Source organism: Osmerus eperlanus, chromosome 21 (genome assembly GCF_963692335.1).
Source record: "Osmerus eperlanus chromosome 21, fOsmEpe2.1, whole genome shotgun sequence".
In the NCBI taxonomy this organism is placed as follows: domain Eukaryota; kingdom Metazoa; phylum Chordata; class Actinopteri; order Osmeriformes; family Osmeridae; genus Osmerus; species Osmerus eperlanus.
This window is the reverse complement of record NC_085038.1, coordinates 10,503,811-10,526,735: the sequence shown is the minus strand read 5'-3', so window position 1 is coordinate 10,526,735 and position 22,925 is coordinate 10,503,811. Positions and strand designations below refer to the sequence as shown.

General features: G+C 48.1%; 3 protein-coding genes across 7 annotated transcripts; 1 reads left to right on the top strand and 2 right to left on the bottom strand.

The window, feature by feature from the left end:
• Window positions 1-143: 143 nt before the first annotated feature.
• LOC134007473 (protein phosphatase 1 regulatory subunit 1C-like) lies at window positions 144-4,787 on the bottom strand. Of its 5 annotated transcripts, none has more exons than XM_062446949.1 (7): window positions 4,426-4,787; window positions 4,125-4,182; window positions 3,033-3,070; window positions 2,714-2,765; window positions 1,816-1,998; window positions 1,454-1,493; window positions 144-875 (listed from the first exon to the last, which is right to left on the bottom strand). In XM_062446949.1, exons 1-7 carry the CDS (start codon window positions 4,504-4,506, stop codon window positions 872-874), a joined length of 456 nt encoding a protein of 151 aa, XP_062302933.1. In that variant the 5' UTR covers window positions 4,507-4,787; the 3' UTR covers window positions 144-871. The 5 variants fall into 5 exon arrangements, with proteins under 5 accessions (XP_062302933.1, XP_062302934.1, XP_062302930.1 ...); XM_062446950.1 differs by having other exon boundaries at window positions 1,825-1,998; window positions 4,426-4,786; XM_062446946.1 differs by lacking the exon at window positions 1,454-1,493 and having other exon boundaries at window positions 1,801-1,998; window positions 4,426-4,778.
• Window positions 4,788-8,015: 3,228 nt separating this feature from the next.
• Window positions 8,016-10,141, top strand: LOC134007472 (neurogenic differentiation factor 1-like). The gene is made up of 2 exons (XM_062446945.1): window positions 8,016-8,160; window positions 8,594-10,141. The coding sequence occupies exon 2, from the start codon at window positions 8,595-8,597 to the stop codon at window positions 9,651-9,653; it is 1,059 nt and encodes a 352-aa protein (XP_062302929.1). The 5' UTR covers window positions 8,016-8,160; window position 8,594; the 3' UTR covers window positions 9,654-10,141.
• A 722-nt stretch (window positions 10,142-10,863) lies between these two features.
• On the bottom strand, window positions 10,864-22,650 carry LOC134007825 (integrin alpha-4-like). The gene is made up of 28 exons (XM_062447524.1): window positions 22,435-22,650; window positions 22,168-22,283; window positions 19,413-19,516; window positions 18,991-19,114; window positions 18,484-18,551; window positions 18,152-18,281; window positions 17,992-18,077; window positions 17,773-17,835; window positions 17,101-17,238; window positions 16,679-16,787; window positions 16,449-16,543; window positions 16,154-16,244; window positions 15,965-16,010; window positions 14,823-14,977; window positions 14,562-14,722; window positions 14,209-14,361; window positions 13,982-14,058; window positions 13,719-13,869; window positions 13,518-13,616; window positions 13,367-13,443; window positions 13,182-13,271; window positions 12,970-13,051; window positions 12,781-12,888; window positions 12,191-12,568; window positions 11,876-12,001; window positions 11,685-11,780; window positions 11,403-11,522; window positions 10,864-11,303 (listed from the first exon to the last, which is right to left on the bottom strand). Exons 1-28 carry the CDS (start codon window positions 22,602-22,604, stop codon window positions 11,193-11,195), a joined length of 3,324 nt encoding a protein of 1,107 aa, XP_062303508.1. The 5' UTR covers window positions 22,605-22,650; the 3' UTR covers window positions 10,864-11,192.
• Window positions 22,651-22,925: the final 275 nt, after the last annotated feature.

Here is a 22,925-nt window from a genome sequence, read left to right as displayed (position 1 = left end):
ACTGTCACCCAGCAACATGGTGACCCAGAGTTCTCTAGACGTCATGGTTACACTTCAGAGAGCACCAGCTCATGTTGGCATGACCGTGGAAGGGTTGGGTTTGTGGGAGATGTAGTTCTGTAGAGTAAGGAGCAGATCTCACCAAGGTTCAAGCTGCTTTATTTCCTTCTAACAGACACAGAGTACCGCAGAGCATGTATGTCAAGTTTCCTAGTCTAGAAATGGGCACCTCAGCACACACACACACATGCACACGCGTGCTCGCTCGCACACACACACATGCATACACACACCCATGTAATGGACTATTGTCTCCCAGGAGTCAGTGAAACAGAAGCCTCTCAGCTGGTCTGATGTAGCAGCACTTCACTTTATTCTATTAGCTCCTCACAGCCATTAGACACTGAATGCATTAGTTAATGCTACAGCTAGCCACAGTCCATCAAATAATAGCTATGCTAGTGCTACAGCTAGCCACGGTCCATTAAATAATAGCTATGCTAGTGCTACAACTAGCCAGGGTCCATTAGATAATAATAATTCTAATGCTACAGCTGTGTGACACGTTACAAGCTAGATAAGCTAATTCTAGCCACTGCATTGGACTGGACTGATATATCCATTGTGCTATAGTTAAAGCTGTACTAGTTCAATCTAGGTAGCTGACAGAATGTGTCCAGGAAATATCTTCATCATGCTCCTCCAAAATGGACTGCTACCACAGGGAGGAGCTGTGGTTGGCTGCTCCAGACTGGGTCGGTGTTTGCTGGGCTGTTAATAGGCCGGCTGGCCAAGCTGTCAGTCATCCTGGGAGGTAGCCCCGCCCTCCTCCTCCTCTGGGAGGGAACGTTCTGTCTGGGGCTTGGTCAGTTTACCTGCTGACACACAACAGTCCTTCAATAATAAACAGAAAGACAGACAGAGAGACAGACAGGTGGCAGGCAGACTGACAGACTGCAGACAGACATGCTGCAGGCAGACAGAGACACACAGACACACAAGAAGGCAAATAGACAGACAGGCAGACATTTACAAACAGCATTTCAAGCTACCTGCAATATTTCAGGAAGTGTTCTCTCTATAAAGACAAGCACACAGACACACACACACACCGCCATTCCACCAAGTCAATAGAGCTCTGAGAGATGCACCAAAATGTTTTATGTCTCATCTTTTATTAAAGTCCATTACTGTAAGTGTAAGAACGTTCTAACGGTATGATAACATCATACCATAATCCTATTGGATATCAACTGTAAAACACAAAACTCTTTGGGTGAACTAGTTGAGACATACACGTTTGTGATTGTAGGAGAGGATCTGAGAGCAGCAAAGAGAGGTGGACGAGGATGATAGCGGGCAAGGAGAAGGGAAGAAAGAGGACGCGAAGGATGAAAAGAAAGAATAAAAGACAAAAGAAAGAGAAATATGAGGAGGTTATCGAGAGATGGACTCTGGGCTGGACAGGTTCTCTTGTTGGCTGCTGGAAGGTTCTGGAGAGGACAGAAAGGGAAGAGGAAGGTGCAGAGGAAGAGAGGGAGAACAAACAAGACCTAAATTAGTACCATGTTAAGACGAGTGTTTGGGAAAAGTTTGTATAGTACAGACCAAAGTCTCAGCACAATTGTTGGAATGGCTCTTGTGTGATATGTACTCAACAGTCCAAATGTGTTTCTTTGGTCTAGCGATAGATGTTTGCATATCCTTGCACAAAGGAAGCGGTTTTAAACCCACCTCACACACCTGTTACACTCTCTCTCCATTACGTACACTCACATTTAGCCCCTTCCCCCCACTTACCCCCCACACACTCACCGCTCTCACCCAGCGCTAGCTCCTCATTGGCTAGCAGTAGGTACGCCTCATTGCCATTGGGCTCATCAGGCCCATTGTGATTAGCCCATTGTGCTGTGTTCCCAAAGTGCTGGGTTGCGATTGGACTGTTTTCACAGAATCCCGCCTCCGGCTGTTCGTGCCTCTGAAGGTGCTGCTGCAAATCTGCAGGGAACACAAGAGCACCCCCAGAGGTGGCAGGTACTGCGGCCTCACAACTGACACTGACAGCTAGCAGCTAACAACTGCTGTAGCAGCTGACAGCTAATAACTATAAAGATAACAGATAGCAACTAGCAATGAACAACTACCGGATAACAGCTAGCAGTTATCAACTAGCAGCTAACTGCTAAACTGCTAAAGCTAAGCTACAGCTAAAATCAAACCTCCAATCAGAGCTTTGCTTTTGTTCCTGCCGCCACATGACAAACTGACCAAAACGAAAGTGGAAACTCAAAATAAAGCAACAATTCAGTTCAGATCAATACAAGACAAGCAAACAACTCAAACCAAATCAACACACAGCTCCACCACACTTAGACTGGAACACAAATCAACACAACTCAGCACATTCTCGAACAAGCAAAAGCAAACATGAAGTACAGGAGCAACGAGAAAAAACAGAGCGAGCAGAAACAACTGGGTCTGTCGAGTGGACTGTTTCCGAGAAGAGACATGTACTCAGTTCAGACGTAAAAGGGGTGACAGTGTAGAATGAACACATAGACATTTGATTTTGTAACGGCGTATTGGACATTCTAGAATTTACTATTGAAATGAAATGGTCATCATGGAAAGACCCACAAGGAGTTGGACGTTCTAAGCCAAACCTTCTGGCTGTTCATGCAATGGCTGATTGGAGAAGATATTTTGGCAATACCTTTGATTGTGGGCGGGGCATAGCTCTGATTCCTCTGAGACACATTGGAACCCTATAGAGGAGGAGAGGAGCAGAGATGGGGAGGGAGGGTACAGAGGAGAGGAGAGGAGAAAGGAGGGGAAGAGTGGTGGATGGGATGGAGAGGAGAAGGAAGGGGAGGGGAGGGAGGGTGCAGATGAGGGGGGGGGGGGAGAAGAGAAGGGAGGAGAGGAGGTCAACGTGGAGGATCAATACAATCCAGGTGACCGTGGAGTCTGAGAGGAAGGAAGTGGTGTCAGCATGGCTGTCCAGTCCGAGTGTGGATGGAGGGAAGACTCACGTCTGTCACCCCGCTGGCTGCATGCTTGTCTTCCACTTCTGCAGGAGAGAGAGAGAGAGAGAGAGAGAGAGAGAGAGAGAGGTAGGCATGTTATGCTCTATCAGGTGAGTTCATGACTCCCTCCCTCTTCTGTAGTTTCCGGCTTTCACAACCACCTCTCTGTTTCCCTGTTAACTCTCACTCCAGCATGACATCATCAGTGTTGGGATGGGTGTGTGTGGGAGGGGACAACGATACCATTGTCTTGAGGCAAACGCCCCTAAAACGCTCTGGCTGGTTGGCTGGCTGGCTGGCTGGCTGGCTAACTAGTTTTCTGGCAGACTGGCTGTGTTGCTTTCTGGCTAGCTGCCATATATATGAAACCTATATCTCTAAGGCTGCAGCAACCTAATAAACATCTCCATTACTGGGAGCTAAGAGAGAGGGAGAGAGGAGAGCAAGATGATGGAGTGAGAGAGAGAGAGATATGGGGAGAGAGAGAGAGAGAGATTGGAAAGAAAGTGGGGGAGGATGAAAGGGGAGAGAAATATAGGGATAGTTGGAGGGAGAGAGGGTGGAGAGGGTGGAGAGGGGGAGAGGGGGAGAGGGGGAGAGGAAAGTGGTGAGGGAGGGAGGTTGCTCTGGGACAGGAGCTGGCAGAGAGAGCAGGAAGCCCTTACAGCCAGTGCACAGCGAGCTCACACGCACACCCGCACACACACACACCGTCACATACACTGCCATCAGTGCATGTGCATGTGTGTAACCGTTAGCCTGTCGCGCAACCTGGGTAGACATCAAATGGGGTTTCGTAACCTAAGCGGAACACCATCTCTCACACACTCTCCTTCCCTGTCTCTCACACACCCCTGTCTCCACACATTCTGTCTCTTGTGCTCACACACACTCACTCTGTCTCTCACACTCTCTCTGTCTCTCACACTCTCTCTGTCTCTCACACACTCTCTCTGTCTCTCACACACTCTCTCTGTCTCTCACACACTCTCTCTGTCTCTCACACTCTTTCTGTCTCTCACACACTCTCTCTGTCTCTCACACACTCTCTCTGTCTCTCACACACGCTCTGTGTCTCTCCTCTAATTCTAATGTTACCTCCAGCCAGATCTTGGTAGGTGAGCAGGGTAGCTGGGGTCGGTCTCCTCCGACGGATCTGGGGGGAGGGGGGGAGGGTGTATGGAGGGTGAGGGCGGGGGGGGGGGTTAGCGATACACGTTCACAAGTAGTTCTACCAACGCAAGCTGCCTCTTAACAGGCTGTAACAGCAGTAACAGGCTCTCATGTAAAACACACAACCTAGCTCGGACACACAAGTCTAACCCTAGAACACCCCCCTCCACACAGGCACACGAACACACACTAAACACACACACGCATCCAGGGGTGGAGTACTCACATGTTCTGCAGCCTGGGGGTCCAGCTGGTTCTGGAGAGGAGGAACAGAGAACTGGATCTTCTTCGGGCTGCTGGGCTCCATGCTGCTCTCACACGCGGGGACGGAGGGAAGGAGGAGAGGAGGGGACTGCTGACAGGGAGAGAGGGAGGCCAGTAGGAGAGGAAAAGAGGAGGGGGGGGGAAGCCGGGAGGTGGACGAGCTTGAGGGGGGGGGGGCGGGGGGGTGGACAGGGCAGGTTTGAGCTATCACTCTCTCTCTTCTTCTTTTCCTCCCTCCTCCCCGTGTCAGTGTTCTGGTAAGAGCTCTCTCTCTCTCTTTCTCTGCTGACCAACATCAATACATTAGTAATAAGCTGAGCCTGTGCTCTCTCTCTCTCTCTCTCTCTATCCCTCTCCTCCCCTCCCCCCGGCTCCCCTCCCACGCTCCCTCCTCTTCCTCCATCACCTCATCTTAATTTTCATCCCCTCATCCTCCTCTCTCCCTTTCCTGACCCAAACATGTTGTGCTGCTGCTCTTTATAATGCCAGGCTCAGGATACACAGGCGCCCTTCATCACACCGAGCTCACTCGCAAGTTGTAAGACTTCTGATGTGCGTGTGTCGGACCTGTGTCTGCAAGCGTGTTTCTGCGTCTCTGTGTGTGTGTGTGTGTGGTCTGTGCCCCGGCCCCATGTGTGTGTGGCCGGTGTTTGTGTGCCGTGCGTGTGTGTGTGTGTGTGTGTGTGTGTGTGTGGAGTTTAATTCCCAACATCCTCTAATCTTACAGTGACTTGTAATGGTATAAAACCTCTGGACAGGTTGTCTGTTTTAGTAGTCAAAGTTGCCCCCCCCCATGCGTGTGTGTGCTTGCCTGTGTGTGTGTTGCCCAGAGGCATTACAGATACTGATGTAGTAACTCAGCCCAGATGTCAGCACAGCGACAAAGCGTTTCCACTGATACTGCCAACGGGAGCGCACACATGCACACACACACACACACACACACACGCACACACATGCACACACACACACAAACGCACCAACGCACAATACAATGGATCTCTTGTATTCTATTGGAGTCGGAAAAAACAGTCAATCAAACACATTAATGTCACAATTTGTTGTGACTGTTGTGACATACTGTACAATACACTACAAAGTACAATGCAATTTATATATTCTATTTACACAAGACAAGCTAAGAAATAACACACACTCAGGTACATGCCCCCCCCCCCCCATACACACACACACAAACCCTGCTACACACACACATGCCTCTCCAGAGTTAGACAGTGTTATCTGAGGAGGAGATCAGACACTGGCCAGTCAGACAGCCTGTTCACACCTGCACCTCTGATGCATGCTAAACACACACAAACACACACAAACACACACCATTGTGTTGTCCACCATCATAACAGGGTACCAATATATGCTTATCCGAAGCTGAGGTATATTTCAACCCACTACTGGCTGAACACAAGTGTTGGGGAGCGAGAGTTGGGGGAGAAGAGGGGGAGGGGATTCATAATAATTGTTTTGCTTGTTTTTGTTACCACAGGAGGGCAGTGTTTCTTAATGTTGATATGGAGGGTCATCTTAGTGCTGCATCAGGTCACAGAAAGGCTGAGAGAGAGAGAAAGAGAGTGAGAGAGTGAGAGAGAGAAAGAGAGTGAGAGAGAGAGAGAGAGAGAGAGAGAAAGAGAGAAAGAGAGAGAGAGAGATGATGGCCAGCACCAAATACAGCAAAAAAATAAAACAAACAAAAAAGTACATCTCCTCCTCTCCTGTCCCCTTCCTCCCCCCTCCTCACTCAGCTCTTAAGAGGGGTGGGGTGCGGGGGTGTTCTTGTGGATATCAGCAGAGTCTCAAACACGACACCAAGTTTTGCCACTTGATAACCTGGTACAGTATCTCTCTCCTAGCAGTGCTACCTGCCTCCCGCCTGGTCTCTCTGGCCCTGCTGACAAACCCCCTGGGCTCCATGTCAGCGCCTGTGTCCTGGAGACGCAGCCAGAGGTGCTGACAGATCAGAGGAAGAATAGAGGTCAGAGATTAGACTCTTTAATGGGAAATCCTACAGGAGCTTAACTTGGGTGCTAACAGCCAACTGACCCACTGGCCTAGTCTCTGTTTGTTTAGCTGGTCCAGTGTCGGCTCTCCTGTAGACCTACTGTAGTACTCACTGTAGATCTACTGTAGTACTCACTGTAGATGTACTGTAGTACTCACTGTAGATCTACTGTAGTACTCACTGTAGATGTACTGTAGTACACACTGTAGACCTACTGTAGTACTCACTGTAGATCTACTGTAGTACTCACTGTAGACCTACTGTAGTACACACTGTAGATCTACTGTAGTACTCACTGTAGACCTACTGTAGTACTCACTGTAGATCTACTGTAGTACACACTGTAGACCTACTGTAGTACTCACTGTAGATCTACTGTAGTACTCACTGTAGACCTACTGTAGTACACACTGTAGATCTACTGTAGTACACACTGTAGACCTACTGTAGTACTCACTGTAGATCTACTGTAGTACACACTGTAGATGTACTGTAGTACACACTGTAGACCTACTGTAGTACACACTGTAGATCTACTGTAGTACACACTGTAGACCTACTGTAGTACTCACTGTAGACCTACTGTAGTACACACTGTAGATCTACTGTAGTACACACTGTAGACCTACTGTAGTACTCACTGTAGATCTACTGTAGTACACACTGTAGATGTACTGTAGTACACACTGTAGACCTACTGTAGTACACACTGTAGACCTACTGTAGTACTCACTGTAGACCTACTGTAGTACACACTGTAGATCTACTGTAGTACACACTGTAGACCTACTGTAGTACTCACTGTAGATCTACTGTAGTACACACTGTAGATGTACTGTAGTACACACTGTAGACCTACTGTAGTACACACTGTAGATCTACTGTAGTACACACTGTAGACCTACTGTAGTACTCACTGTAGACCTACTGTAGTACACACTGTAGACCTACTGTAGTACTCATTGGAGACCTACTTTAGCTACTGGACCTACCTTACTTCACTGGAGTCCCTTTTACTATTGTACCATAACTGTGAAGTGATCAACACCATGGAATGAACCTGACATAGTAACCAAAATGTCAAGAGTGTGCAAAGCTGTCACCAAGTCAAAGGGTAGCTACTTTAAAGAAACTCAAATATAGGCCATTTGTTTGACACTGTTTTGATTATCACGTGTTATTCAATAGCTTTGATATCTTTACCTTTATTAGGTAGGAAAGAAAAGCCCTTTAATGTGTCGGTGTGTCTATACTGGTGACTGGTACCGTACCCTGGTGCACACTGTAGACCTCCTCTGCTGCAGACTGTTGACCTACCTTGGTGCTTAGGTAGTTCCAGGAAGTCAGATGAGGACAGGTACTGCTGGGGTAAACAGTTTACTGACCGGAGCAGGAGGAGGAGGGGGAGGAAGAGTGGAACTACTTAGAAGGTTGAGGCGGTTTGCCGTGACATAATATACCAAAAGGGGTGAGGTGTGGAGGAGGGGGGTGGAGGGGGCTTGGTTGGGAGATTAGTGCCGCACGCAAGGATTAGGAGATAAGGAGTTGCGGTGTTCCGCTCAACTCTCTTCACACTCAGCGACACTGCAACCAGAGCAGACCTAACCTCTCCACAGACCAGCCATCCATCCGTCCACCCTGAACAGGACATGAGCCTTCACAACACACTCTGCTGCCACGGTAACTAAACCAGGATTGACTATGGGATGGAGGGAGGCTGCATTCTCACATCAACACTCCACCTGAAACCACACAGGGTTTTCATAGACAGTTAGGAGGATTTTGTATTACAGAGATCATTGAAAAGCTTTGTTTGTTTGTGTGCTGTTGTACTGTTGGTGTTTGTGTTGCTTCATTACCTAACCCTGACCAAGATTGTTACATGTCCAGTTGAAGCTGTCCTGTTGTTCTGAGGTGTAATTAAAGCCTCTCTATGACTGCTATGAATCATCATGGACTTGTCTGCTATGAATAGTCTAATCTCTAAACTGTGATTATCAACCGAACATGTGCTTATGTAGACGTTGAATGAGATGATGATGGTGATGATGATGATGATGGTGATGACGATGAGGCCGAGGAGTGTGATTAAATCTGTCCCTGTCCTCTCCAGAATGACCCTGCTCCCATCCCTATCCAGAGAGAGCACGGCTTGGCAGCAACAACTGGAAGTCTGCCAGGAACCCCATTTCAACATGATGGACATAGTCAACGGGAAGAAGGAGGACGACAGGATGATGGAGCAGGAGAGCAACGAGGAGGAGTCGGAGGCGGAGTCAGAGGAGGAGAAGGAGGAGGCGAAGGAGGAGAGCCCTGGGAATGAGGGCTCGGCGGGCAGGAAGAGGAGGAGACCCAGGATGGTGGGAGCCCAGCGTGTGAAGGTACGGCGCATGAAGGCCAACGCGCGCGAGCGCAGCCGCATGCACGGGCTGAACGAGGCCCTGGAGGAGCTGCGGAAGGTGGTGCCCTGCTTCTCCGGCGCCCAGAAGCTGTCCAAGATCGAGACGCTGCGCCTGGCCAGGAACTACATCTGGGCGCTGTCGGAGCTGCTGCAGGAGGGGCAGGGCTACCATGGCTACCAGGGCCACCAAGTCCCAGACCTGCTGCCCTTCATGCAGGCTCTCTGCCAGGGCCTCTCCCAGCCCACCTCCAACCTGCTGGCCAGCAGCCTGCAGCTCAACCCCCTCACCTCTCTCCCAGAGCAGGCTCCAGAGCCCCACTCCACCCTGGCACCACCCCCACAGCCGTACCCCTACCCCAGCCCTCCGTACAGCAGCATGGACCTCCACCATACCAACACCAACCTCTACCATGCCAAGGTCAACCCCTACCACAACCTCGGCAGCACCCTGGAGACGTACTTGGACGTCGGGGAGTTCTCGTCTGGCCCCGCCCCCTCGGGCTATGACCCGCCCCTGAGCCCGCCCCTCAGCTTCAGTGGAAGCTTCAGCTACAAGATGGAGGCGGAGTTAGACCAGAGCCCTGCCTTCTCGGCCCCGCACACTCCCGACCTGGGGCCGCAAGCCTCTCGCCGCGACGTCGTAGACAGCCCCCCACAACGCTATGACGTCGTCGAGAGCCCCTCTCTGCAGTATGACGTCATGAACAACGCAGGGCTGGCGTCGCAGCGTCTGCTCAGGGCTCAGCTCGCCTCGCTCCTCCAGGAGTCCTGAACACACACAAGGACCAACGGGAGCGTCGATGGACGGCTAGACGACAAGAAGGATGAACAGATGGCTGGATGTGGGTCAGATGGCTGAGCGGTTAGGGAGTCGGGCTATTAATCAGAAGGTTGTTGGTTCGATTCCCGGCTGTGCCGAATGACATTGTGTCCTTGGGCAAGGCACTTCACCCTACTTGCCTCGGGGAGAATGTCCCTGTACTTACTGTAAGTCGCTCTGGATAAGAGCGTCTGCTAAATGTAAATGGATGTATATTTTCACTAAGCTCTTCATGAGGACTTTTGTACGACTCGTGAATTTTTGTGGAGGATTTCTAATTGGGATGGCTGGATCGATGAATGGACGAATTGATGAATGAATTGATGGATGGAGTGATGGATAGATGAAGAGACAGTTCTGGACTCGAATAAGCAGGAATGTAGCATTCAAGAATTGTTTGGCCTTAGAAGTACTGCTAATAAAGCCATTTGGATCATGGATTTCCTGTAACAGGGTCTGTCTTTGGTGGTGTTGATGACGATGAAGGTGACGAGGATGATGATGATGAAGGTGAGGAGGAGGATGATGATGAAGGTGAGAGTAACTGATAAACTCTCGAAGGGCACGATATATGAACCGTGTAAGGATGGGAGTGACACCCAACTGGTAAATAATTGGTTAATTATTTGTAAGTAAATGCACATACTTGAAAACAAAGGGAAAAAAGCTGGAATCAGGTGGCATGCGTGCGTGTGAGTGTAAGTGATGTGGACTAGGTCAGGTGTGTGTTTGAGTGTGTGTGATGTAGACTAGGTTAAGGTGTGTGTGTGTGTGTGAGGGGACTCTGCCCCCGACAGCAGAGCTCATCACGTCTTCAGGAAAACAGGAAAAAGCTAAGAGGATCCCCCAGCAATGACCTCCCTGCCTCTCTCTGTCCTCTTCTCACCTTCTTCTCCTCGCCTCCTCTCTTCCTCACCACCCATCTCCTCCTGAGCTCCCCAGCTGATCTCCGTTAAGTCCTCTGACCAACCGGATTAACAGGTTGTTGAAGACACACACAAACACTTTCCTAGTAAAGCTTGTTAGCTCCTGCCTTCTAGAAGATGTTTGTGACAGAGATGGAAGAGACAGGCCGAGAGATGAAGAGAGAAAGACCCCCACCCCCACCCCTCACTGAGGCAGATGGCACAGGTACAGCGACACAGTTCAATAAAAACACACTTTACTGGACTTATTTATTAAGCACCACAATATGGAAAATAAACATATTTTTGTTCAGACAGTAAAGCAACAAACCTTTCACTCTGAGTACAGTACTACAAACACAAATGTCGACTGAGTTGTTCGGAAAGCAGAAACACCTTTCCTCTCCTCGCTCCTGACAACTCGTCTGAGATTCACATCATCACTCAATCGCCTTCCTTTGCTTGTTGTCAAAGTGTACGTGTGCGTATTCATTTGTATATTATGTATGCACACACAGCGTAATGAGTTTGTGTGTACGTGTGTGTGTGTGTTGATGTTTAGACGTGTGTGTGTGTGTGTTGATGTTTAGTCGTGAGCGTGTACGTGTGTGTGTTGTTCGAGGTTGGCAGTTACTAGCAAGTCCCAGCTTAGCCTCCTGCAGTTCTCCATCTTGTACTTGTTCCTGAAGAAGCCGTGCTGTGGAACACACCTCCAGTTAGCCATGGCACCACAGTAACAATGAGAAACAAGTGCTCGGATCTCTGGTGCTTTGGTCCAGTGTTGGTCCTGCCGTACCTTCCAAAGACAGAGGGCCAGAACGATGAAGATGAAGAGTCCCAGAGACACACTAGACGCCAGGATCATGAGCTTCACATCTGGAGATATCTGGTAGCTGTACCTGGCTTTCAACACCACCTATACACATATATATACACACACACACACAGAAAGACACACACGTACGAACACAGACACCCACAAAACACAAATGCTTTCGAGACACAACCAGATTATGCGACTGTGTGTGTATGTGTGTGTGTGAGTCCGTGTGTGTGTGTGTGTGTGGACATTCCTTACCTCGGTGCTGGGGTTGTGTGTGAGGAACCAGACAGAGGGGTGTTTCCTGGGGGTGACCACTGCAGTGGTCTGGTGTTCCATCACCGCATGTCGACCCTGAGTGAGGGCCAGAGGTACCACACTACTGTTGAGAAGAGCGTGTCGGTGTGTGTGTGTGTGTGTGTGTGTGTGTGTCTGTGAGCGCTCCTCACCGGTGAGACGTTCAGTACGGCAGGTGTCATCTCCACCTCAATGTGAATGTCGGCTTCCCTCCCAGCGGCCAGGTCCCCCAGCTCACACACCACATACACACACAGGGCATCCTGTCGCATGCAGTACTACACACACACACAGGTGTCATCTTATGGATATACACGGATGAAATATCTGTACGGTATGATTACATAGTAGTTAGAGGTATATATGTGTGTTCTAAGTTCCCATGGTTACTAGAGTATTGACATGTGTGTTCTAAGTTCCTATGGTTAGTAAAGTATTGATATGTGTGTAAGCTTGAGTGAACCCACCATTCGTCTCCTGGATCTTCTGGAGAAGTAGAAGATGAGATCCTCCAATGGAGATGGTCTTTTCACCTCACACTCCTCCCCCTCCAGACTGCGGCTACTCCCATTGGTCCAGGACGAGACACTGGACAGGTCTGTCCTGTAAGGATCCATTGTACTAGAGAGGTTGGACCAATCAGGGCCCATTGTGCTAGAAAGGTTGGACCAATCAAGGCCCATCGTGCTAGAGAGGTTGGACCAATCAGGGTCCATCGTGCTAGAGAGGTTGGACCAAACAGGGCTCATGGTGCTGAATATGCCGGGCCAATAGGAGTGGCTGGTGCTGGCAGACTGTGGTGTAGAACCCTCAGAGCTCAGGATAGAGCACTCCCCAGTGGACGCCTAGGGTACAGCACAGGAATAGAGGCCAGTTTAATCTGTGTACGTGGATTACAGTAGAGTGGATTATAGAAGAGTATCCCAAAACAACGCAGAGCAAATGATGATAAACAACATAACAGTAGTACATGATGATACACGACGGGAAGTACGGGACCCTACAGCAGAGAGGGCTAGAGCAGTAGAGGGCTGTGGAGGACAGGAGAGCAGTCTACCTGTGCCTGCAGGATGCGTAGCAGGGAACGGGGGTAGGGGGCCAGAGCCCTGGGCAGGACCACCTCCACTCTGGTGCCCTGAGACAGGCTGGGGCCAGCATTCACTACCTGGAGGAGACAGGCTTCACACAGGGCTCTGTCTGTGTGGGAGTGTTTATGTGTGTGTTTGTGTATGTGTGTGTTGTGTACCTTGATCATGTAGTTGAACCTCTCAGTGTGGCAGTAGGGCTCATTAAAGTTTCCAAAATCAAATCCTTGACGTGAGGCAAACCTACACACACACACACACACACTGCATCTATATCCACACAATATATTTGTATATGTACAGAGCGATAGAGAGGGAGAGACAGAGAGAGAAAGCGAGAGAGAGTAGAGCAGAGTTCAGTAGAGTATCTGACCCATGTATGTTGAGGTTGACCCCATATCTCAGAGGCAGGATCAGATCGACCACGTTGTCATGAAGAAGATCTTCACTTTCAAAGTTCTCCCTGTCACGACAAAGAACATACAGACAGCGTGACCTTTGTGGAACGCACACCGTAATCTTATAGAACCTTCCAGATGGCGGAACTATGTTGGATACCTGGAGGCCGTGATTGTGACATTGAGGTCGCCTGGTTCACTGTCGGCGCCGACCTCCATCAGGAAACTAATATTCACCTGAGGCACACACACGTGTGAGCGACAAGCTTACGACAGGATGTACGTGCATGTGTGTGTCTGTCTGTGTGTACCTTGGCCAGGGCATTCAGGAATAGGTTTCCTAGGTGACAGTCTACTCCATCAGACTCTTTCTTCTCCTCTTTGGCCTGACAGCTGACATGTTGTTCTCCCTGTAGACACACCCCAAAGCTCACTCACTCACTGTGTGTGTGTGTGTGTGTGTGCATGTTTATGGATATATGTGTGTGTATGTGTGTGTATGTGCATCTTACCGCTGTTAACACCTTTATAAAGTACAGGTTGTCAGGGTAATCGAGGTGGAGGGTAGGCAGGAAGGCAGCATCTCCTATGTTGCCCAGGGTAACGTTCAGTAGGAAGGTCTTGCCCTCCCCCAGTGCTATGAACCCTACACCTTTATGACTCCTGCAGGGGCAGACACACACTATCACATAAACAGGAGAGGAGGAGGGGAGTGGAGTGGAGTGGAGTGGAGAGGAGGGTAGGGTAGGGGAGGGGAGGGGAGGGGAGGACATACCTGGGTGTTACTAGCTGGGCAGACAGCTGTAGGTTGGTGGAACAGTTGACAAACACACAGTACCTGGCAAACAGTGTCTGCAGAGAGAAGCACACACATCAACACTACAAAGCTACACTGCACTCTCTACTTTATTGGTCATCTTCTTGGATTGCTCCCATCTAATTGATCAGCTGCTCATATTGTTCCTGCCTTCCTGAATGATGAGAAGGTTGATGTGCTCCTACTTGATTGGTCAGCTGGTTGTGTTGTTCCTCGCCTCTCTGCAGGACGGGGGTGAGAGGGGGGAGGATGAGGGAAGGCGCCCCCTCCCTGTGCTGACCCCCCAGCTCATAGTGCAGCTCCATCACCAGGGGGGTGAAGATGTCCCTCACATCTCTCTAGGGAGGGGAGGGGGGCAAGATCTTTAATACACCTCCTACTCCCTCCAGCCATCCCTGCTTCAATCCGTCCATTCATCCCTCCCTCCATCTTTCATTCCTCCCTCCATCCTCCCCTCCTTCAATCTGTTCTTCCCTACTTTCTGTTCCTTTGGGTCATCTCTCCCCATCCCTCCCTCCCTCCCTCGCTCCTCCCTCACCTGCAGAAAGGCCTGATGGGTAGTGCAGGTCACGTTGTTGTGCGTTGTCTTGACCATGCCCGTCGTCGTGTTAAAGCGAGCCGTCCCATTGGTGGAGAAATAGAGGCGGGGCCGCAAGCCAGCTTTGTGCTTGACATCTGCAGTCAGGTTGTAAAACATGTCTACACACACACATACACACACACACCCACACACAATTATAGGTGAGGAGAATGGGGAGATTGTGTGTATACATGTGTGCGTGCGTGTGTGTGTCCTCACCGACGTGTCCTGTGCTGTGTCGCCCTCCCAGTCGGAAGCAGACGGAAGTCTTGATGCAGACAGCTGATTGGCCGTTGTCTGAGCATAGTGGCTGAGAGTGGTTCACATTTTCTGGCAAGAGCAGCCAAGCCTCTACTACCAGCACCGCACGCGTCCTGCCATACACACACACAGATGCACACACACATTTATGCACACACACAAATATGCCAAGGAAATGAAACGGTAAAGAGCTTCCTAGGTAGGCTAGTGGACTGGCTGGGTGTGTAGACCAGGTCAGTAGAATAGCTAGGTGTTAAGACCAAATCAATAGACTAGCTGGGTGTGTAGACCAGCTCAGTAGAATAGCTGGGTGTGTAGACCTTGTCAGTAGACTAGCTAGGTGTTAAGAACAAATCAATAGACTAGCTGGGTGTGTAGACCAGCTCAGTAGAATAGCTAGGTGTGAATACCAGGCTAGTAGACTAGCTGGGTGTGTAGACCAGGGCTGCGTTTCCCAATAACGATGGATCGTAGCAACGATCGAGCAAAATAACGAAACCATCGATATTTCTTACGTGCGTTTCCCAAACATGCTCGTAAGGAGTAGGCTAATCTATGCGCTTTCAAGAGCTACGAATTTTAAAGAGACACTTTAGCTACGGTGTCTTTGGGAACGGCCCGTAACACTAAAATTCGTCGTACGACGGATTCTATGATCAACTTAGGCTTACGACGCTTTCGGGAAACGCAGCTCAGGTTAGTAGACTAGCTAGGTGTGTAGACCACGTCAGTAGACTAGCTGGGTGTGTAGACCAGGTCAGTAGACTAGCTGGGTGTGTAGACCAGGTCAGTAGACTAGCTGGGTGTGTAGACCAGGTCAGTATACTAGCTGGGTGTGTAGACCAGGTCAGTAGACTAGCTGGGTGTGTAGACCAGGTCAGTATACTAGCTGGGTGTGTAGACCAGGTCAGTATACTAGCTGGGTGTGTAGACCAGGTCAGTATACTAGCTGGGTGTGTAGACCAGGTCAGTATACTAGCTGGGTGTGTAGACCAGGTCAGTAGACTAGCTGGGTGTGTAGACCAGGTCAGTATACTAGCTGGGTGTGTAGACCAGGTCAGTATACTAGCTGGGTGTGTAGACCAGGTTAGTAGGATTACCTGAGAACAACAGCAGAGTCTGACAGGAAGGCTCCTATAGCTACATCTAGACCAGAGAGGGAGAGAGGGATGAGAGGGATGAGAGGTGTGAGAGAGTGATGAGAAGAAAGAGTGGAAGACAGAGGTGAGAAGAGAGAAGGGAAGGGCAGGGATGATTAGAGATGACGTATTAGGATGAGAGTGTGTTACCTGTGTAGCCGTTTCCATCCACGTCTATTCCCCCAGACAAAGACTGTCCGAACATCTTGAAGGCATTACCCATCACTGAGCCTGATATACGCTGTTCAGAAACACACAACAGAGAGGCAGTTTAACAGACATACAAACAGGGTTAGATAGAGAGACATTGAGCGACAGAAAGTGGGTTAGAGAGAGAGACAGAGCGATATATAGAGAGAGAGAGAAAAAGAGAGAGTGAGTGAGTCAGAGATACAGTAAAGCGGGCTGGAGAGAGGGAGAGCAATAGAGAGAGATGTGTACCCACTTGTGAGTAGTCTCTCCCCAGTCCAGTCTTCCTGCCATTGTAGATGTAAACAGCCCCCTGTAGGTCATCCTCCTGTGGGGCTCCTACAGCCACATCTACACACAAACCACAGTCAGGGTTGCCAGGGTACAGTCCGTGTTACCTTAGTAACAGTGAAGGATCCCAGGGTACCAGTGATGGATCCCAGGGTAACGGTGTGGGTTTCCAGGGTAACAGTTGATGAGGGTTACCGTGGTAGCCGTCATGGTCCAGGTCTCCCAGGCTGATGATGGTCTGGCCGAAGCGACCAGCATACGAGTCTCTCCCCGCCAGAGTAAACTTCTGCTCGGTCAGGTTTGCCTGACACACACACAACCACATCACACACAAGCTTGTCATGACATCAACCAGAGCCTGTCTCATGTGTGTAGCATGTGTGTATGTGTGTGTGTATGAATGCGTGTGTGTAGCGTGTGTGTATGGATGCGTGTGTGTAGCGTGTGTGTATGGATGCGTGTGTGTAGTGTGTGTATGGATGCGTGTGTGTAGCATGTGTGTATGGATGCGTGTGTGTAGTGTGTGTATGGATGCGTGTGTGTAGCGTGTGTGTATGGATGCGTGTGTGTAGCGTGTGTGTGTGGATGCGTGTGTGTAGCGTGTGTGTGTGACTCACGTGTCCCATGTTGATGTAGACGTGCACGCGGCCCTCCTCCCTCACAGAGCTGAACATGGGAGCTCCAACCAGCAGGTCGGACACGCCGTCCGAGTTCAGGTCTACAGCACACACACTAGCCCCGAAGTAGGACCCCTGCTGCGCACACACACACACACAGAACATGAGATGCCAGACTTGGCATCCTTCTTTCTGGACACAGTCAAGTCAGGTTATGGAGACAACCCCAGAACCACCTCCCCTAGGCAAGCGGTACCGCAGCATTAGTTCCCGAACTAATCGACTACGAGACAGCTTCTATCTCCAGGCCATCAGGCTCCTGAACAGATAACTACCCCCCCCTTCTGAAACGGACTGTTATTACCCCCCACCTCCTTCTTGCACATCATGACTTTACAGTCTAAGTACTGCACTGCCCAGCATAGATTTTGCACATTTGCACTTATTATAACCACCTTGCAACTGCCTACCCTCACTGTTTCATTATATTGGTCAGTGAGTATTGTGTATAAGCATGTCTTATCTCTCATCTTTTAATGTTATTATTGTCTGTTACTATCTATTTGATTATTAAAAACTGCACTGTTGTATGTAGCTCAGCGGCACAAAGCTTTTCATTGTACTTATATACTTGTGTATCCTGTACATATGACAATAAACTTGAATTGAAACCTGTGACCCTGTGACCTCAGCGATGATGCTGAGAGTGTCTGACTGCATGCTGAAGATGTATACCTGTGAGAAGAGAGAGGAGGAGGGTCAGAGAAGAGGAGGTGAGGGAGGAGGAGAGGGAGGGAGGGAGTATCGGAAGATGGGGTGGTTAAGAGGAAAGGGGGAGGAGGGGGAGTATGAGATGAAAGGGGGAGGGGTCGTTTGTTTGGTGTTGCTCACCATGCCGGTTTGGCTGTACTGTGGGGCTCCGCCCACCACCTCAATACTGTCTGCAGACAGGAAGTGACCCGCACTGACGGAATATCCTGGAATACAGCCATGAGTCATGAGTGTGTGTCTGGGGGGTGGGGTGGGGGGGCTGTGGATGTGTGACAGTTACCCAGATAACTGCCGTATTGCACAGTGCCTTCTTCGTCAATGTAGGTGGCGGTCACACGAGTGGAGGTGTTGTAGGCGATCACCGAACCCGTGAAATAGTTGGTCCCTGGGGCCCCCATCACAATCAGGTCCTGTTGTCATAGAAACAGTGTGGTTGTGGTCTGACTACTGACAGCTACAGTGTGGTTGTGGTCTGCGTACTGACAGCTACAGTGTGGTTGTGGTCTGAGTACTGACAGCTACAGTGTGGTTGTGGTCTGCGTACTGACAGCTACAGTGTGGTTGTGGTCTGAGTACTGACAGCTACAGTGTGGTTGTGGTCTGAGTACTGACCTCCAAGAGAAAGCTGGAGATCCCAGCCTGACAGGAGGTGTACCCCTCTCCAAAATCATTTTCATCCTCTAGAGAGGGAAAGGACAGAGAGAAGGAGAAGTTGAGAAGCAGGTAAGGTGATAGGTGAAGGTAGAGAAAGAGAGAGAGAAAGCGAGGTAGAAGAAACAAGAGAGAGAGAGAGAGAGAGAGAGAGAGAGAGAGAGAGGTGCAGAGACGACGTTAAAGAAAGGAAAAGAGAGGCAGAGGGAGGTGTTCAGAGTTCCCCAGAGCAAGTGAAAGATGTGAAAAGGGAAGTTGAGAAAGAGGTAAACCACTTCTTAGTAAGGACATTACATTTAATGGCCACATCCAAAAATCTGTCCCACCCACAACTGAAAACAAACCCACGCCCCTGATGGAGTGTGAGGTAGCAAGAGAGAGGGGGAGAGAGAGAGAGAGAGAGACAGAGAGAGAGAGAGAGAGAGAGAGAGAGAGAGAGAGAGAGAGAGAGAGGCAGAGAAAGGTTACCTCTGTAACAGGGTATCAGAGGGATGGACTGGACCAGGTCGCCATCTAGTTGGTAACATATGCCTAGAGGCAGCTTATCGCCCTCTGGAAGGTGGTAAATGTTCTTCCAACGATGAGCACACGCCTGTAGAGCACATGCATGTGGACTCATGTCATATGTGTAGTCTGTCTTGAGTGTCAAGCAGATTGTACGTGTAGTACATCTGTGTAGTCACACATTTGGCTATGTGTAAACATTGGACACGTACGTACACTTTAGTCATGCATGTAAACTCTGGTCTTACGTGTCATACATGTGCATACAGGTCACACATGTAGGCTAAGGTTATGTGTATTAGATGTGTAGACTCTGATCATGTATGTCATGCAAGTAGCGGATTCAGATCATGTATGTAAACTCTGGTCATGCATGTGCTAGCTACCAGCAGCAAGCCGTCTCCATGTCTTCTGGACAGACTGACACCCAACCACTGGTTATCCACCTCCGAGGAGCATTTATGGCCACAAGGCATAGGTCCTGTCATGCCTGGAACATTCAACATATGTATGACATCATGCATAAAACATGCAACATCCATTTTGTGTATTATACCTAGAACATGCAATACGTTCCTATATGACACTATGCATAAAACATGTAACATGGGTTTTGCAGGGCTCTCAAGTTTTATAAAAAGTTTGGCATGAGATTACCATACCTGTCAACGTTTGGCTACAAAAATCCTGGAGGGGAAGGTGTGTGCAGCTGGTGTTTCTGATTGGCTGGTACTTAAGTACCTTCTATGCCTGCGCCTCGTCCATTAATTTTACAACTATAGTTGTAAAATTAATGGACGATTAATGGACAACTTACACAAGTAAGTTTTCTGCCGAGTTGAGAGCTGTCTCGAGTTATACAGAGTTTAATGCCACCTACCAGCCAATCAGAAACACCAGCTGCACACACCTTCCCCTCCAGGATTTTTGTAGCCAAACGAAATTGTTTCATTTCAAATCCATTGTGGTGGTATACAGAGCCAAAATGATGAAAATTGTGTCAATGTCCAAATATTTATGGACCTAACTGTATAGCGGGACAAGTTATCCCTTACTTCTCAGCGTGATAAATACAAGGTGTTGCATGAGACCATGATATGGTTGAAATGCGCGAGTCTCACGGCGAATGCGTAATATTTGAGAGCACTGATTTAGTTTATTATAGTCTACAGTTAGGGTTGCCACCTTTAATACATAAAAATAAGGGAGGCCTGCCAGGGGGAGGGGGGGGGTGGTAGGGGGGGGCGAGAGGCGGTCGACCAATGAAAGTTCGCTCTACAGTCAGAGCTCGCGCAAGAAGGTGGAACGTAAGGGAGATATCCTTTCCAAAAATTCCGGACGATTTTGTAATCCCTGCCGGACGCATTTTTTAGGTGTCAAAAAGAGGTCACGTCCGGCTAAAAGAGGACGTCTGGTCACCCTAGTTTAGGGGGCAGTGGCAGTGGTGGTAAATCACAACTTAAAATATGTTTTCATAACAATACTAAGATTGATACATGGACATTGTAAAAATTCAAGTATTTAATGTTTATATATCATTTGTTTTTTAATGTGCCCCTCTGATTAAACACTGGCCCCCCCTTGGCCCCCCCTTGGCCCCCCCAGTAAAATTTGTCTAGAACCGCCACTGCCGCCAAGAGACCCGCCCTTCTCTGACTCTGATTGGCCGTGAACCTGAAAAAACCCGATCAAACCAACAATGGCAGCGAGTATTACCCAATCAGGGGCAGAATAGGACGAGTCTTCACAGAATGCGGATGGGATGATTTGCATGGGATGCTGCATTGAAGACAACTCAGAAAATACGGGACAAAACCCGTCCTGTATTGATTCAAAACGGGACGCGCTATTTTATTCTCAAATACGGGACGATTCAATGCTGGAGACAATGTGGTAAAATAGGTGACCCATACACATATATTTTGGGACTTTCCAGTAGTCCTTGCGTATTGGAAAAATATTAAAGAAGAGATGGAGAAAATTGTAAAAAGAGAACTCCCCTCAGATGTACGTTTTTTCTTACTGGGTGTCATATCAGTTGATGTTTTCAATGCTGACTAAAGATATATACACTACCGTTCAAAAGTTTGGGGTCACTTAAAAATGTCCTTATTTTTCTAAGAAAAGCACTGTTTTTTTCAATGAAGATAACGTTAAATTAATCAGAAATACGCTATACATTGTTAATGTGGTAAATGACTATTCTAGGTGGAAACGTCTGGTTTTTAATGAAATATCTACATAGGTGTATAAAGGCCCATTTCCAGCAACTATTACTGTATGTGTTCGAATGGTACATTGTGTTTGCTAATTGCCTTAGAAGACTAATGGATGATTAGAAGGATTAGAATTAGAATGCCAAAGGTCTGCAATGTTGTAATTGCTGCAAATGGAGCATTATTTGACGAAAGCAAAGTTTGAAGAACAACATTTATATTTCAAATAAAAATAATTATTTCTAATAATAATAATTAACCTTGTAAATTTTCTATTCATTTTGAAAGTTATTTGATAAATAAAAGTGTGAGTTTTCATGGAAAACACGAAATTGTCTGGGTGACCCCAAACTTTTGAACGGTAGTGTATTTTACGTGTATTACTTCTAATTGCCAAAAAAAAACATTACGGCTAATTGGAAGTCTGTGAAATCACCAACTGTAACTGAATGGAAACAGAGACTAAAACAGGTTTATATTATGGAAAAAATGACGGCATCACTAGAATTGAAAACTGACCTTTTTAATCAGAGATGGCACATGGTTAAAGAATATTTCAATCTGTAATGTATTATTTTTATTATTATTATTATTTTTATTTTATTTTTCATATATACACTATATATTTCATATCATTATATGGCTGTATATTATTGTATCATGTCTGTGGAGATGTGAACATCCATATTAGGTTCAGCAATATACATATACAGAATATTTTGATTTATTATTATTATAATTATTCTCTGTATTAGTCTTGTTATTTTATCATTCGTCTCAGGTAATTTTGTCTTGCTCTGTGAAAAACATAAATAAAAAGTTCTAAAAAAAAAACGGGACGATTCCGTATTTTAAGGGACGGGTGGCAACCCTACCTACAGTACCTTGAACATGCAACACACACTCTTGATATCCAGATACTTACTCATTTGAATTTGCTCGCAGTGCCGACTGTCATTTAATGTGCACTTGTAGACGGCGCCTGGGGTCTTTGCGGCCAGGTAGGTTTTGGAATCAGCCACCGGCGCTCCAACCAGAACCCTGAAACACACCGGAGACATTGCTGCTGTGCCAAGGAGTCGTTTACCGAGAACTGTCTTGCTTCACTGCCATGGCCAGTGAGGGTTCAAAATATACCACTTTGATTGAATTTAACAGAATGTAGCCTAGTAGTGGTGGTCTATTTTCTCACCATGTCTGATCTTCATGCGCGTGAAGCATAACCGAATATCCAAAGAAGGATCCGTTGGGTCCGCTGAGAGTTACCGCGTGCTGTGTGTCCAGGTTGTACGGTTCGGTATACCGGTTGATACACCACAGGAACGTGAAAAATAGTTTTTCTAAGTGAACTATTCGAAACATATTTTAATCCTAACGTTATCTAATCCGAAAGATACTCGCTCCCAGCCGAAATGTATGCATGATAAAAAGTGAGATGGGCTATTTGCGTGATATCAAATTGTTTTCGAAATGATGATCACACCCTCATTCTCAAAAAGGATGTATGCAGGGGCGTTGTTAGATATAGCGCTTTACTGGGGCACAAGCCTCTATTCATATCCCTTTTTTTCTTCCAAGCTTGCTGCGCACAATGCACTATACTCGGCTATAAAAACACCCCTTGCTTAACCCACTATACAACAGTTCAGGGACGCAAGTTTGAAGCTTTGGCAGGGACATCAA